At 38.2% G+C, this 14,625-nt stretch overlaps 3 protein-coding genes and 1 long non-coding RNA gene across 5 annotated transcripts in view; 2 read left to right on the plus strand and 2 right to left on the minus strand.

The window, feature by feature from the left end:
* Positions 1 to 51, minus strand: part of LOC307152940 — a 3,727-nt gene extending 3,676 nt beyond the window's left edge. The window contains exon 1 of the long non-coding RNA XR_013820092.1: positions 1 to 51. This exon is cut by the window's left edge and continues 71 nt beyond it. This is a non-coding gene — a long non-coding RNA (uncharacterized lncRNA).
* Positions 1 to 4,551, plus strand: part of kpna3 (karyopherin alpha 3 (importin alpha 4)) — a 22,847-nt gene extending 18,296 nt beyond the window's left edge. Inside the window, exons 11-17 of the mRNA XM_079861903.1 lie at positions 186 to 317; positions 400 to 528; positions 702 to 806; positions 1,410 to 1,481; positions 1,562 to 1,724; positions 1,901 to 1,995; positions 2,307 to 4,551. Of these exons, the coding sequence (XP_079718029.1) occupies positions 186 to 317; positions 400 to 528; positions 702 to 806; positions 1,410 to 1,481; positions 1,562 to 1,724; positions 1,901 to 1,995; positions 2,307 to 2,405 (795 nt within the window). The 3' untranslated portion in view covers positions 2,406 to 4,551. The remainder of the gene's footprint in view (positions 1 to 185; positions 318 to 399; positions 529 to 701; positions 807 to 1,409; positions 1,482 to 1,561; positions 1,725 to 1,900; positions 1,996 to 2,306) is intronic.
* On the plus strand, positions 4,541 to 14,600 carry ebpl (EBP like). 2 transcript variants are annotated; one of them, XM_079861913.1, is made up of 5 exons: positions 4,541 to 5,977; positions 6,059 to 6,128; positions 7,027 to 7,165; positions 8,250 to 8,501; positions 14,533 to 14,600. In XM_079861913.1, the coding sequence occupies exons 1-4, from the start codon at positions 5,807 to 5,809 to the stop codon at positions 8,476 to 8,478; spliced, it is 609 nt and encodes a 202-aa protein (XP_079718039.1). In that variant the 5' UTR covers positions 4,541 to 5,806; the 3' UTR covers positions 8,479 to 8,501; positions 14,533 to 14,600. The 2 variants fall into 2 exon arrangements, with proteins under 2 accessions (XP_079718039.1, XP_079718038.1); XM_079861912.1 differs by lacking the exon at positions 14,533 to 14,600 and having other exon boundaries at positions 8,250 to 10,636.
* Positions 10,846 to 12,654, minus strand: arl11 (ADP-ribosylation factor-like 11). Its single transcript, XM_079861929.1, has one exon. The coding sequence runs from the start codon at positions 12,592 to 12,594 to the stop codon at positions 12,073 to 12,075; it is 522 nt and encodes a 173-aa protein (XP_079718055.1). The 5' UTR covers positions 12,595 to 12,654; the 3' UTR covers positions 10,846 to 12,072.
* Positions 14,601 to 14,625: the final 25 nt, after the last annotated feature.

Genomic DNA, 14,625 nt, shown 5'->3' on the forward strand with positions numbered 1-14,625 from the left:
TATCAAATAAATATACATTTAAACTAAAATCAATATTTTGTTAATGTATTCAAAAAGAAAGAAAAATAGTCAATTTGACATCTCAGTACAACAACTGACCAATCTGAGAGCTGTGTAGTAAATGATAGAAACCGAGTCTTGACTGAGACTGAATTTAGAATACTAAAATCTTTTTCTTTCTCTAGATTCTGGTAGACACTGTGTGGGCTCTGTCGTATCTGACAGATGGAGGTAATGAGCAGATTCAGATGGTAATAGACTCAGGTGTCGTCCCCTTCCTTGTCCCACTGCTCAGCCACCAAGAGGTCAAAGTTCAGGTAAAAAAATAATGCAGATTTTTCTAGTTTCCGCTGAAACCCGAATCCGGTTTCTGATAGTGTTTGTGTATCCTCTGCTCAGACCGCAGCGCTGAGAGCGGTGGGGAACATTGTAACCGGGACGGATGAGCAGACTCAGGTGGTGCTCAACTGTGACGTCCTCTCTCACTTTCCCAACCTGCTCACACACCCCAAAGAGAAGATCAACAAGGTGAGACAAACACACACAGCCCATCGGATCCCATTTGTGTGAAATGTAATGGTGAAACCCAGTCACTTACTTGCTTGATTGCCTAAATGACTCCAGAAATCTCCCCATTCCCAGTGTAAGCGCTGTGGCGCATCTTTAGAGTACATCTGTGATGTGTCTGTTCTTCCCTGCAGGAGGCAGTGTGGTTCCTGTCCAATATAACAGCAGGTAACCAGCAGCAGGTGCAGGCTGTAATAGATGCTGGTCTCATACCCATGATCATTCACCAGCTTGCCAAGGTAAGACTTTATCTGCGTAGCCTGCTATACATCCACTTTTGCAGTTTCATTTTAGCATTAACACCACCTTGCTTCAGATTTGCAATTCTGCCATAGGATTTATACTGTGAATCCAAAAGTCTGAGACCACATGTAAAAATGCTACTATTTTGCATTTTCCTATTTTATTTTTATTACAAATGATGTACAAATTAAATATCTTAACACTGCAGAGTATTTCTGATTAATTTTATGTCATAATGCTGTTTCTTTGAAGGCCTAAAATTTTATTTTTCAAGTTAAAATGATCTTTTAAATCCAAGCAATATCTAGGCAGTACAATATCCTAAAGACTTGGGATTGGGTCTTTGACTTGGGCCAATAAGCAACCACTCAAAACACCTTATAATTGACATGAACCTCTCCTACTTTTTTCAGAAAATTTTAAAACCTAGTAATACTATGATTATTTTACTTTTAATAATCTGCTGTACGGCATCTGAAGTAAAAGTTAAAGCCTGAATCTTGATTCTTGGAAGAGTCCAGTTTAGACACTCCCCTAACTAAACAGTGATTTACCTTGAATTTGAAGTCTAATACATGTATCTTGGTTTTTCCAAACAGGGTGATTTTGGAACACAGAAGGAAGCTGCATGGGCCATCAGCAACTTGACAATAAGTGGAAGAAAAGATCAGGTGTGAACCATTTGCAATGAATCTTGGGATTCAGAGCCACTTTCCCTTCATTTCATTGGTTATTTTGCTGTAATCGGCAGGTGGAGTACTTAGTGCAACAAAACGTGATCCCGCCCTTCTGCAACCTGCTGTCAGTGAAAGACTCTCAGGTGGTCCAGGTGGTTCTTGATGGACTGAAAAACATCCTCATCATGGCTGGGGAGGAAGCCAGCACAATTGCTGAGATCATTGAAGAGTGCGGAGGTAATGCATGCAGTGTAGAAATGGGTTGTCATGGTTCCTTCATGTTTCGACTGGTTGTATTCTAAAAGATGACCAGTAGTCTGAAATGATCACACCTGTACATTCACTGATGTTTTTACTTATTTTGTAGAAAAAAAAAAAAGATGATCAGTAATAGTTTTGCTTCTGACTTTCAGGATTGGAAAAAATCGAGAACCTACAGCAGCATGAAAATGAGGACATCTATAAACTTGCATTTGAAATCATCGATCAGTACTTTTCAGGAGACGATGTGAGTCTTGTTTCTTGGCATGTCTCTGTATAGTGCTTGACAATGACTTGCAGTTTATTCTAAGCATGGACTGCAGTTTTGTCGTCTGCCAGTTTAAATGCTTGAGCTCATTAATGTCGAGTGGATTTTGATTCATCAGCTGGGAAAAAAATCATTCTGAAAGCGATTTCTTTCCTCTTGTGGTTATCGGGTTTGGACTTCCCTATTTTCATAGAATTAGAGCGACTATTGCAACTTTACAGATGTAGTTATCATTATAGTTATTGTCCTTGGTATAAACTGGCCTTAATTCTTTTTGGCTCTGCTTGTAGATTGATGAGGACCCCAGCTTGATTCCTGAGGCCACCCAGGGAGGCACATTTAATTTCGATCCAGCCTCCAACCTACAAACCAAGGAGTTCAAGTTCTAGACAACCAGAGCTTCGAACTCAGGAACGGTGGGTTTCCCAGCTGCTCCTCAACCCCTGCCACCTACTGACCCATCATCTACCAACCACTCACTAACCAGAAAAACAAACCAATCACCACGCTCAAATGACACTCGCTCACACAGAAGAAAATAGCACTGAAGGTTCTGAGTACCTGTCTCAACGCCACTCAAAACATGGATGGATCTCAACAACTTCAAGACATAGAAGAGAAAAAGTACAAGAACAAGATTATACTGCAGTTGCCAAAAAAAAAAGAAAAGAAAAAAAAAAAAGATATATATTTTGCTCTTTCTTTCACTCACTCACACACATAGGTGAGCATGAACAATAATAGGAACTTCTGTTGTTGTACCAGCCATCATATCAGCCAAGGAAGATGAAAGAAAGAGATGTTCCTGAAATAGAAAAGCAGGGATTTTTCTTTTGTTTCCAAGAAATTCCTTCCCTCAAAACATTGCATTTCTGGTGATGATCTTCGAGTCTCAGACAGACGTCCAGCCTCTACTGTGTTAAGCCATTTGGACCCCCCCTCCCTAATTCATCTGAATCTGTGACCTAGCCTATAATGGGTTATTCCATGGAATATAATTCAAATGGGGGAAGGGAGTGTCTCTAAATATGTGGTGTGCAAACAGAACTTAAATTATCACCACAAATTCTTGCATTTTCTTCATCCTGAAATTATGGATATTTAAAAAAACAAACAAAAAAACACTGAAGATAATGAAGAAAAAAAATTATGTCAGCAGATCACACAAACTTAAATGGAGAAAATCTCATCTGAGATGGTCAAGCACCCTCATTTTGAGTTATCAAGTTCTGCAGCGATAGTGTAGTGGACATTCATTGTGCCGATCTTTTTGGTTTGCAATTGGACTGTCGGATGTGTCAAAGGAGGATCCTATTTGAGATGATCATCAGTCGGGTCAATTTGGCCAGGACTTTTAAAGGGCCGCCCCAACCTTTGGAAGTTCATTGAGATCACCTTAACAGGTCTTTCTGCTCAACAAGAGTGCTCTGGCAGCGCTCTTTATTTCCTGAATTCATCTTCTCTACTTCCTGTCTGTAACCATAGTAATAAGTTCTTTGGGACAAGCCCAATTGTAACCGGTTGGAGGATATTTTCACTAAATCAGTACATTTCAGCACTCAAAACCACAAGAAACTTTGCAACAGTGATTGGATTGTGAATTCTTTTTTTGTTTTGATCAGTGGAGCTTCCGCTTTTGCAGTTTTTCCAGTCTTACGCGCACACTTTTGGGTTGTTCCCGTTTTATTGCTTAATGTAAGTAGAGAGCGATGTTCGCTTAATTTTGACTATACAAGCAATGGGAAAAGGAGATCCATGACATTGTGGGTCTTTTTTTTTTTTTTTTTTTTTTAAGTTGGTTTTTAATCTTATTTCACTTGCTACAAAACCTAATCGTACCAACTAAAAATAAAATGATATTTCTTGTTTAGGTATATAATGAGAAGCTACCACACTTAGGTCCACTAGACGTTGTTGGGAGACGCTACAGAACAATAATAACTTTGTGATTATTGATTTACAGCCATTAGGGGTATCTTTGTTTGTTTTTTTGTTTTAACTTTTTGTTTTGTAATGGCAAATGATTGCCATTATTTGGAATATGGGCTTTCTTACTGTTGTGACTGGACTTTTTTTTTTTTGTTCTTTTTCCCTGTGCATTAACTTGTAAAGGGATGTATGGGGAAACATTGCCGTTGGACTAAAGTAGTTGTGTTTGGGCCGCAAACTGCTGAAAAGACAGTAAGGAAGCTAAAGGCAGCCCTGATGATTTTTGAATTAGCCATTTATTGTTGAACAAAAAGAAAAAAAAACTGGTTTGAAATTCATGGACTTATCTAGACAACTAGAAAACGAGCCACTTTAAAGAAGTTTTGTCTTGTATCAGAAATGGATACAAGCTTATTGCTTGTTGCAAGATTTTTACTTGCTGAAGAAAAAAATTAATCTAAAAAAAGCGACAGATTGCGCATTTTGGCCTCTGATTGTTTGTATGTTTTTATAAATTTTAGAACTGAATTTCTCTTTAAGGTGGCTCATCAGTATTTTTTTTTCAACTCTTGTGCATATTAAAGATAAAGAATGAGTTGAAATTCATTGTGCCTTTTGTTTTTCATTTCAAAGCAACTAAAAAAGGTTCATAATGCCTACCACGTTGCATTGGAGCTGCTTATAATATGGGGTCTTTTGGGTGTTATATCTGCCTATCTCTGGACTTTACGATGAGATGTTCTCTGGAGTAGAGTATAACTCTAATTAAATTCTCCTCTAGTCTGCTGGCTGACTTGTAATTGATCCCCTAACTTGCATTCTGCTCCCTTTTCATTCTTTTCATATGGATCACAATTCTAAACCCCTTCAACATAACCCCAACATAACCCACCTTTCTATGGCAACACATCTTTCACTCATCACTCCCTCAGGACGTGCTTATGTATCAATGAACCTAACCAAAATAAACTTGCTGTTAGCCATCCTTTTTATTGCTCTCTTATGATTGACCTTTTGATGCTTTTGTGTCTCTTCTCTTTTACCCGTTAGCTACCTTTCCTCCTTGTCCCTGTTCTGTGCATTTAATTTGTCTTTCTATTCACGATTCGCTTTCTCTCTTTCTAATGTGCAATAGCTCAGTGTTATTTATCGTGAGAGTTTTAAGGGAGAGATTAGTGCTAAATGAGAATCGCACCAGTCACCTGCGGAAATCCATTATAGGGTAAATTATTACATTGGTGATGTTAAATATGTAAGTTTCTAACATATTGCTATTTAAGAATTACAATTACAAGTATGATAGTTTATATCCATGATGGATCAGACAAGCGTTGTGGTCCTTAAAGAGCAACTTGCTCCCAACCTACATTTAATTTTTTATTTTTTTTAAGTTGGTTTAAAAATGTATATTTAAATTGTAGAACAAAATGTGTCATTTTAATCATAAGTTGACAATGTGTCCCTGTGGTATTCCAAATGGCATTCATGGCAAATTACATTTCTGCGTTGGCCTACAAACTGACGCCATGACTTTGTTTATTGACATTTTCATGCGGTTCCAGCTGTTTTAAGTGGAATATTTTACAAATATTTGTACAATTGGTGGCTACATATATATATATTATGGCGTTGAATATAATTAATAAGTAATGGTGAAAAGATTACTCGGTGAAATAAAACATGATAAATTGGCGCCAAAACATGTTCTGTTCGGTGACGTGGACGGAATGAAGTGGAGAGAGTTCTGCTCGAGCCAATGGCTGCAGATGGGCGGAGTCTGGAGATGTCATTCAACCACTCTGGGAACTTATCCACACGTGCACCGAGTCTTACTGTATTATAGTCAAGCCAAGTGTATATAATGGCAGAACCCGTACTTTTCACTAAAGTAACGGTTTATTCTCTACTCGCGTGTGTGGCTCAATTTGCTGTCGGGTTTGCTTTCGCGCAAAAATGGGGGAATAAATGTTCAGCTGTTGATCGGTGGGTCCTCGTGTGGTTATTTTACGACGCAATAGTTCATTTTACTCTGGTAAGTATAAAGGTGCATACAAGAACGCTTTCGTTATACCTGCCTGTCTACCTGCCATACCTTGTGTGTTTCACCGTGCAGGAGGGACCCTTCGTCTACATGTCACTTGTTGGAAATGTAGCAACTTCTGACAATCTGTTGGCAGAACTATGTGAGTATGCTGTGTTGCGACACTCCTCGACTAAAGGAAAATAACAGGTGATTGGCGCTGATTAAACGGCTTGCTCAGGTGTAGAGCCGTTGACTTGGGTTTAGTCAGGTGGAAGAAGAAGAATTTGATTTTAGACGAATATAGTACGACGACATCTAGTGGTGTTTGTATTGTTTAGCAACATTAGTGCAATGTTCAAAGTCCATTCATTCACTGACTGAACATAAGAGATTCTATAAAATGAATCAATTCAGAAATTGTGAAACTAATTTGACTTTACTTTAAGAAGTAGTTCTGCCTTCAGTTAGATAGTTATCATGTACTCGCACTGGTATCATTCCCCACCCCACACTAAAGATGTACTCTAAAAGGACAAAAAGGCACCATAATTAGTCTACTACTTTTGTGCTTTGTTTCAAGACTAAGCAATAGTTCGTGTCTTGTTAACTATTGAAACAGACAGTAAATTGCATTTTTAATTGCTCTATTCCTTTAAATAATTTTATAACTAGGTTAAAAATTAAGATATGTTGCCATTCTCAGGTAATTAAATGTTTTTACTGTCAAATAGTTTCAGAATGTGTTACTTCCTGAGGCCATTTATGTTTCTTGAATGTAGTTTAACCATGGAAATTTTACTTCAACTTTGCATTGTCTTATGAATGTAATGCATGTTACTGTTTAAGGGATAGTTCACCGAAAAATGAAAATTCTGTCAGTAATTATTCACTTTCATGTTGTTCCAACCCCGTAAGACTTTCGTTCATCTTCGAAACACAAATTAAGATTTTTTGATGAAGTCTGAGAGCTGGCTCACTCCTTCATAACAACATGAGGGTAATTACTGACAGAATTTTCATTTTTGGATGAACTAATAACCCTTTTAAATACTCAACAGGGAAAGAATATGGCAAGGCAGACGAGCGCTGGTTATACTCAGACCCGACAATAGTATCTCTAGAACTTCTGACAGTGATTTTAGATGGTTCTTTGGCCCTGCTTCTGGTCTATGCCATCATTAAAGACAAACACTATAGGTAAGTACAGTACTGTCATTTGTTTTAATGTAAATCCAATCCATGTGAGATCCATTAAGTCTAAATAAGAATTTACCTAATTGTGATCGTGCAATGTTTTGTCTTAAATTAATAACCTACTTTAAACTCAAAATATCCATTATTTATATATATATATATATATATATACATACAGTACTGTGCAAAAGTCTTAGGCATGTTAATATCCCCGCCCCAAAAATGTCCCCAAAAATGGTTTTAAGTCAGTTATTTATATCTTTTGCTGTAGTGTGTCAGTAGGAAATATCAGTTTACATTTCCAAACATTCTTTTTGCCATTAATTGTAATAATCCAGTGAGATTTCTGTATGCACAAGGAGTCTGACAACAGCCGGGATGATCTGATCTCACCATCATCGAGTCCGTCTGTGATTACATGAAGAAACAGAAGAAACTGAGACAGACTAAATCCAGAAGAACTGCGGGAACGTCTCCGAGATGCTTGAAGAAACCTTCCTGCAAAGCTACCTGAAAAACTATGCGCAAGTGTACCTGGACAAAAGCCATTTTAAACGCAAAGGGTCGTTACACCATATATTGATTTGAATTAGTTAATAGAAGTTAAATAATAAATAAATTCAATTTGTGATTTTATTTTTGAAAGCATTCTCACTTTACAGCATTTTAACACAAGTGCCAGTACTTTTCACAGTACTGTAGCTTTGCAGGAAGGTTTCTTCAAGCGTCTCGGAGACGTTCCCGCAGTTCTTCTGGATTTAGTCTGTCTCAGTTTCTTCTGTTTCTTCATGTAATCACAGACGGACTCGATGATGGTGAGATCAGATCATCCTGGCTGTTGTCAGACTCCTTGTGCATACACAAATCTCACTGGATTATTACAATTAATGGCAAAAAGAATGTTTGGAAATGTAAACTGATATTTCCTACTGACACACTACAGCAAAAGATATAAATAACTGACTTAAAAAACATTTTTGGGGACATTTTTGGGGTGGGGATATTAACATGCCTAAGACTTTTGCACAGTACTGTGCAAAAGTACTGTACAGTATAAATATATATGTAATTTTTCTTTTTGAACCAGGCACTTTGTTCAGATCACGCTGTGTGTGTGTGAGTTGTACGGGGGCTGGATGACCTTCTGTCCGGATTGGATAATCGGAAGCCCTAACCTGAACACCAGCAACTGGCTGTACCTGTGGGTCTACCTGGTGTTCTTCAATGGGATCTGGGTGCTGGTGCCTGGACTCCTCCTCTGGCAGTCATGGAGGGATTTAAGAAGAATGCATCAGTATCCAAAGAAGAACAGATAAAATCAGAGCAAGCCTGATAATTAGTAATTAACCATTTAATTATTAGGGGCCAAGGCATACGCTAGGCACCTTTTGTAATCTTTAATGTAATCTTATTCTTCTTCCTTTTCTTCTGCTCTGGAAGTCTATGGCAGCCCATACAAACGATTGTGAGAAAGTTATGAAATTTGGCACACAGATAGAGGACAGTCTGAACTGTCATCATAGCAAATTTGGAATCTCAAGACGATTCGATTGCACCCATGACGTAATTTTCCATCATGAAATTTTTTCCATCATTTTGAATTTTCCGAAAAGCCTACTTTTCTTCCTCCAAGGCCATTGCTTTTTACGAATTTATCCAGATCATCTTCAGACAATGCCAACAAAAAGTTATGGAATTCAAGTTGATTTGTCAAACCGTTCTTGAATAGGGCGCGAACAAATTCGGCGAAGTGCCCAGAAAAATGAACATGACGTGGCTTATTCTGACCAAACTTGGTGTGTTATGACAACCATAGACTGTAAAAAAGGATGGACAGCGCCCCTTCGCTCTCTTCCATTGGTGAGAAGTGAAGCCGCCTGTGTCCCGATATGGCGCTGACATCTTGGGACCTGAGTCTGCGCAGTAGCGATCTCGGGACCAGATCTGTGCAATAGTGAGCAGGAAGTAAAGCCGCGAAATCAAGGCTCCACCCTCACTCTCGCAGAATCAATCGCAAGCACATGCTCCTGCACTTTTTTTCAATTAATTATAGAAATTTAGATGTTAAATTTAAAGCTCCTATCTCCTCAGTCCTCCGAAGATCCCGAAAAAAAGTCTGTTGGTGCTTCAGTGACTACTTCGCTCAGAGAACCTGTCAATCACAGCTGTCAATCTTGAAGTCACCCCACCGCATCAAATAACTAACTAAAAACAAACTTATTTTAAAAACAAACACTTGAACTTACATCGGCGTGATAAAAACTACAGGAAATGACAGAAACCATCTTTGGAAAAAAGATCATTATTTGAAGTGTAATTTAATTGTTTAGTTGGTCTCACGTGCCGTTAAATAACGTGGGGAGGCGGGGTTTATGACCTATACTAGGACCAGTCACCGGGGGCAACCTGTCTGACAGATGTAAATCTTCTAGTAGCTGTGCGTGCAAACTGCCAACGTTAATCTTGCAGAGACGGCGAGCTTGAGCAAAGAGTTATTTGGCGTGAGTGAGCAGGAGTAAGTATTCTGATTAATTATTGTGTATTGTATTTATTTTAAAATGTATCTATGGGCTTCTCCCTTGACGTCCCCCCGATTGCCTGCGAGCTTCTCCTCCTGTCTGTACGGTAATTTCTCTACTGTGCGACAGAGAGTCGAGTGGTTATGACGCAATCGTTAGCCTATTTTTACAAAAACTGTTTCTACGGGGCCATAATGTAACATAGAAGGTAATGGAGCCCTTTATACATTGTCGTGTTTCTTTAGAAATAAATAATGGACAAATGGAGTCTTTAAACGCCTCAGATGTAAAGTTATTCGCTGTCAAAGTGACGCCAAAATGAATGGGAGTCAATGGAATGCTAATGCAAGTGAAGTTCTGCTACAAGATGGCGGCACGCGGCCGGCTTCAACTTCTGGTCGATGGATTACCCGCCTGATCGTTACGAAACTCGGTATGTGTCATCGGGACCATACCATTGACAGTACTCAAAAGGTTTCTGGCCAGCGGCACCTTGTGGTCAAAAGATACAATGAAATTTCCAAAAAGGATAATAACCTTTGAATAAATTCTATTATTGGTATGAAACTGGTCTGAATGGATCCCTTGGGTCATGCTGAGAACATAGTCAATCTTGCCATTGTCAGCCAAACTTCCTGTCCACCATTTTGATTTTCTTTAAAAACTTACTTTTCCGAACTCCTCCTAGACCATTTGTCCGATTTTCACCAAATTCGAGTCAGATAATCTTCAGACTGTGAAAAAGTTATGGATTTCATGTCGATAGACAAAACCGTTTTTGTTTACCGCATCGACAAAGTTGATGGCATGATGCTAAAACTACTCTTAGGCTATATGATATCTCTGCAAAGCTTTGGCATGTTGACACCAAACTTTGCATGTGACATTGTCACCTCACTCTGTCCACAACGCATCAATTTTGTGATAAGTGATAAACATTAAATCAAATTATTAGTGACTGTCTTATTTTTTAGCAATTTTGCCTAAAATCATCTTAAAATGTCTTTAATTGCTCATTGTTTGTCTGATGCTCCCAGCCATGTTGACATGACCTACTGTGTTCCTTGTGCTTGGCCCTGGATAATGTTGCAGCTATATCTATTATTGCAGTTATAATCAGCCTCTTAAACTCAATAGAATGAGATGTATAGACTGGGTGTGATGCAGTTGAAGTATTATAGACATTTATTGGGTACACAGAGGAACGTTCGTTATCTTTGCATAATTGCAGTGGTAAAGACACAAAGGAAGCTCACACAAACTACTGACTCATAGCAACATACTTTTCCTTGTACTATCTACATTCCTGCCTTTGACACCTAACACTGAATCCCTTATGTCGCTAGTAGCTCTTTTACACCGTACCACAAAAACCACAAATTTATTCCAAATGACTATAAAAAGTTATGTCAGTTTGTTTCATCACACTTGTTTGCTTCCAAGTTGTGACAGCATAATTATTTTCCTGCTGTATTTCGGTCATAGTCAGTCAAATGCAGGTCTGACAAGAAATAAGTTTAAGGAATTACTTCATCATTGTAATTTCAGATACTAACTTGCTACACAATTTAGGCATTGCAATTTCACTACAGCTTCATGTGTAAATAATAATGAATAATTTCATTCTTTTATAGATAATAGTGTACAATAAAGTTCCATTTGTTAGAATTAGTTAACCACATCAGTTAACATGCCTAACATTTATTAATCTGATTTAATGTTAAACATTTACTAATTACATTAATAAAATCAAATGTTGTACCTGTTAATATTTAATTGAGTTGGCATGAACTAACAATGTTTCATTTTTATTAACTAGTGTAAACAAAAGTTTAAAAAAATACTGTAACAAATACAGTGCTTATTGTAGTTCGTTAGTTAATGCATTAATTAATGTTCACTAATTGGACATTTTTGTAAAGGGTTCCCCTTTTTAGAATGAAATTGCATTTAAAAAGCACCTCGTTTCTTTGAATTGCGCTCAAGTTTTAATTATTTCAAAATTATGTACAGGATCACAGGATTGACATCAAAATCACTTTTGTTGACAATCTGCACTACAGGAGACAAAGGAACAGGGCATTAAATTACACACACACACACACATATATATATAGATAGATAGATAAATGCAGTGCAGAACATGAAGACAAGTAAAAAAACATAACATTTACAGGATATACAAAAACCGTGAACAAGTACATTTGTTAAATCAGTCATCTTTCCACCTTTCCATTCTTTGTGTAGTTTTAATATGATAGTACCATGATCAAACCTCTTCACTTTGCGTTCTGAGGTTTCAATTAAATAAAAGGAGACTGTCAAGGTACTAAATAAGTTTGAACTGCATTCTTTGTATTCCCTAGATAGTGAGAGTACCTTCCTTACGCTTTATAGTAGTTTAGCTATAGAGAGAAAGGCTTGTTGGAGACCCAGTCCCTTCATGGCGCTGCAAGCTTGGATCTCCCAAACCCGATCTGTGTATCTATCCAGTTCCAGCAATGTAGACACCTCTCTAATAGTCATAGAGTTTGGCAGATCTTTTTTGTTGGCCAGCACCATCAGGGGAACTCCTTTCAAATGCTCATCACTCAGAATCTTCTTCAGGGCTTTTTTGGCTTCTTCCATCCTGGTACGATCACTGCTGTCCACCACAAACACCAGCACTTTACATCCCTCCAGGTAGTATCTCCAATTGGGCCTCATAGTTCCCTGTCCCCCAACATCCCACACGGTCAGTGAGGTCTTCTTGTCCAACTCTACAGTTGCGACATTAAAGCCCACGGTAGGAGAGGTGTCCATCACCACTCCCCGCTGCTGTCTGTACAACAAAGTGGATTTTCCAGCTGAATCGAGACCCATGAAGAGAACCTGAGGAGACTTTTTAAACTGTTTAGACTTAATGGCACCCATCCTGGTTTGAAAGACGCGTTCCTGTTTAAACTTGCTTATCTCGGTACCTTCGAAATGGCATCTGGCACCAGGATCCTCGATTTCTCTCTTCTAGTTCTGTTTTCCTGTGATATTGTATGCAAAGTAGAAGCGACACTGTGAACTGTATGCAGCTGAAATTATAGCTCAGGACTGAGTGTGTGATACTGCCAGACGAGTTTTTTTAAACAGGTTTGTCAACTTTACATGCGGGCCAACCTGCTCAGGAATCCCAGAAACTAAACTGTACTGTAAATAATATGAATGATCCTGTCGCTATGCTTGAATGTAGAGTCAATGAATGAATGGGCAGGGCAAAGTCTACAAAGCCTAAAAAGTGTGTATATACTGTATACACACACACACACATATATATATATATATATACACATATGTAACCCTTTAGGTCCTACTCACTCCGCTCTGTGCGGGCCTCAAACGCCGGTCTCCGGTGTGGGAGTCGGACACTCTAACAAGGAGGCTTAAGATTGCAGTCTCTAGAGCACCTCTTAAGATCAGGGGAAGGGGAGTGAGGTTTATGTACAGCTCTTACTAACTGACTTCTGTTACACTCACCACCCTAAACATCACCCCCATCTGGGTCATGGCACCAATGTAACCCCTCAGGTCCTACTCACCCCGCTCTGTGTGGCCTCGAACCTTGGTACTAGCTGGCTTACATGCATACTGTACATACATTAATATATATATATAACTGTTAAGGTAAATATATATATATTATATACATATTATATAATAAATATATTATATAATATACATATAAATATAATATATAATAAATATATATATAGCCTATCAGTACATATCATGAATATGTACTAAAATTTATGTTTATAAGCTTTTACCTTAACAGTAATAGTCTTCTGCTGCTACCAGTCGTACTACTAAATACCAGTAAAATATGAACTAAAATATAACAACAATAGTAATAGTAAATATATTTAGAATTTTTTTCGCGCAAGTTTTTACAACCCAAATCCCGCCCCCAGCTCCTCCATCCCCTTTCTTCTTATTATTGATATTATTATTACTATTAACATGTATGTGGCTTATGCCGCGTTCCAGGCAACCTGTAACCCGTGTTTTTCCAACTCGTAACTGGGAGTACATCGATCTAGTACGAGTTCACGGGTGGGAAGTTACGGGTTTTACTGCCGTTCCAGTGCACTTTCACGGGTATAAGGTTGGAAAAACACGGGTTACAGGTTGCCTGGAACGCGGCATTATTTTATAGTCAACATTATGCCCCAGTTTCATTATTTCATTACGTCCCAGCGTTCATTTTGGTCGATTATGATTTCACTTTTCTAACTTTAGTTAGTGTGTAATGTTGCTGTTTGAGCATAAACAACATCTGCCAAAAGTTACGACACTCAAAGTTCAAAGCAAATTGAGATATTTGCTTTTAAAGAAATTGCTTTTTAAGGACTACAACAAACGGCTGGTAGGGACTACACGACATTTCTCCCGGGTTAGTGACATCACCAACCCTAGAATATACATAAACCCGCCCCCAGAACACGATTTATAGATTATAAACACATAATATGCTAATCAATGACTAGAAGACAACTACACATCAGCTACATAAATTCGTCAACTAACCATTCAGAAAGGTCCTGTTGCATTCTACATGTCTCTTCTTGAGTCTCTCCATCATTGACTCATCATCTGACTTCAGTTTGAACATAAAAGGCTAAAAGTTTTTGACTTTTTTGCTCACCCTCAAAAAGAGACAATTTTAACATGCTATATAAAAATATCAGTGGGGTATTTTGAGCTAAAACTTCACATACCACACTCTGGGGACATCAAATACATATTTTACATCTTGTGAAAGGGGCATTATACCACCCCTTTAATCCTTATTCCACTTTATCTCCTGCCTACTCTTACTAGCCAATTAGAGGAGTAGGAGTGATTTACAAGAAGTCTGTGATTGGACAGTTGAGCCGTCGTTCACGCATCCGTAGCAACAGTGATCAGGAAACA

This window comes from Squalius cephalus, assembly GCF_949319135.1.
Source record: "Squalius cephalus genome assembly, chromosome: 2".
NCBI classification, from domain to species: domain Eukaryota; kingdom Metazoa; phylum Chordata; class Actinopteri; order Cypriniformes; family Leuciscidae; genus Squalius; species Squalius cephalus.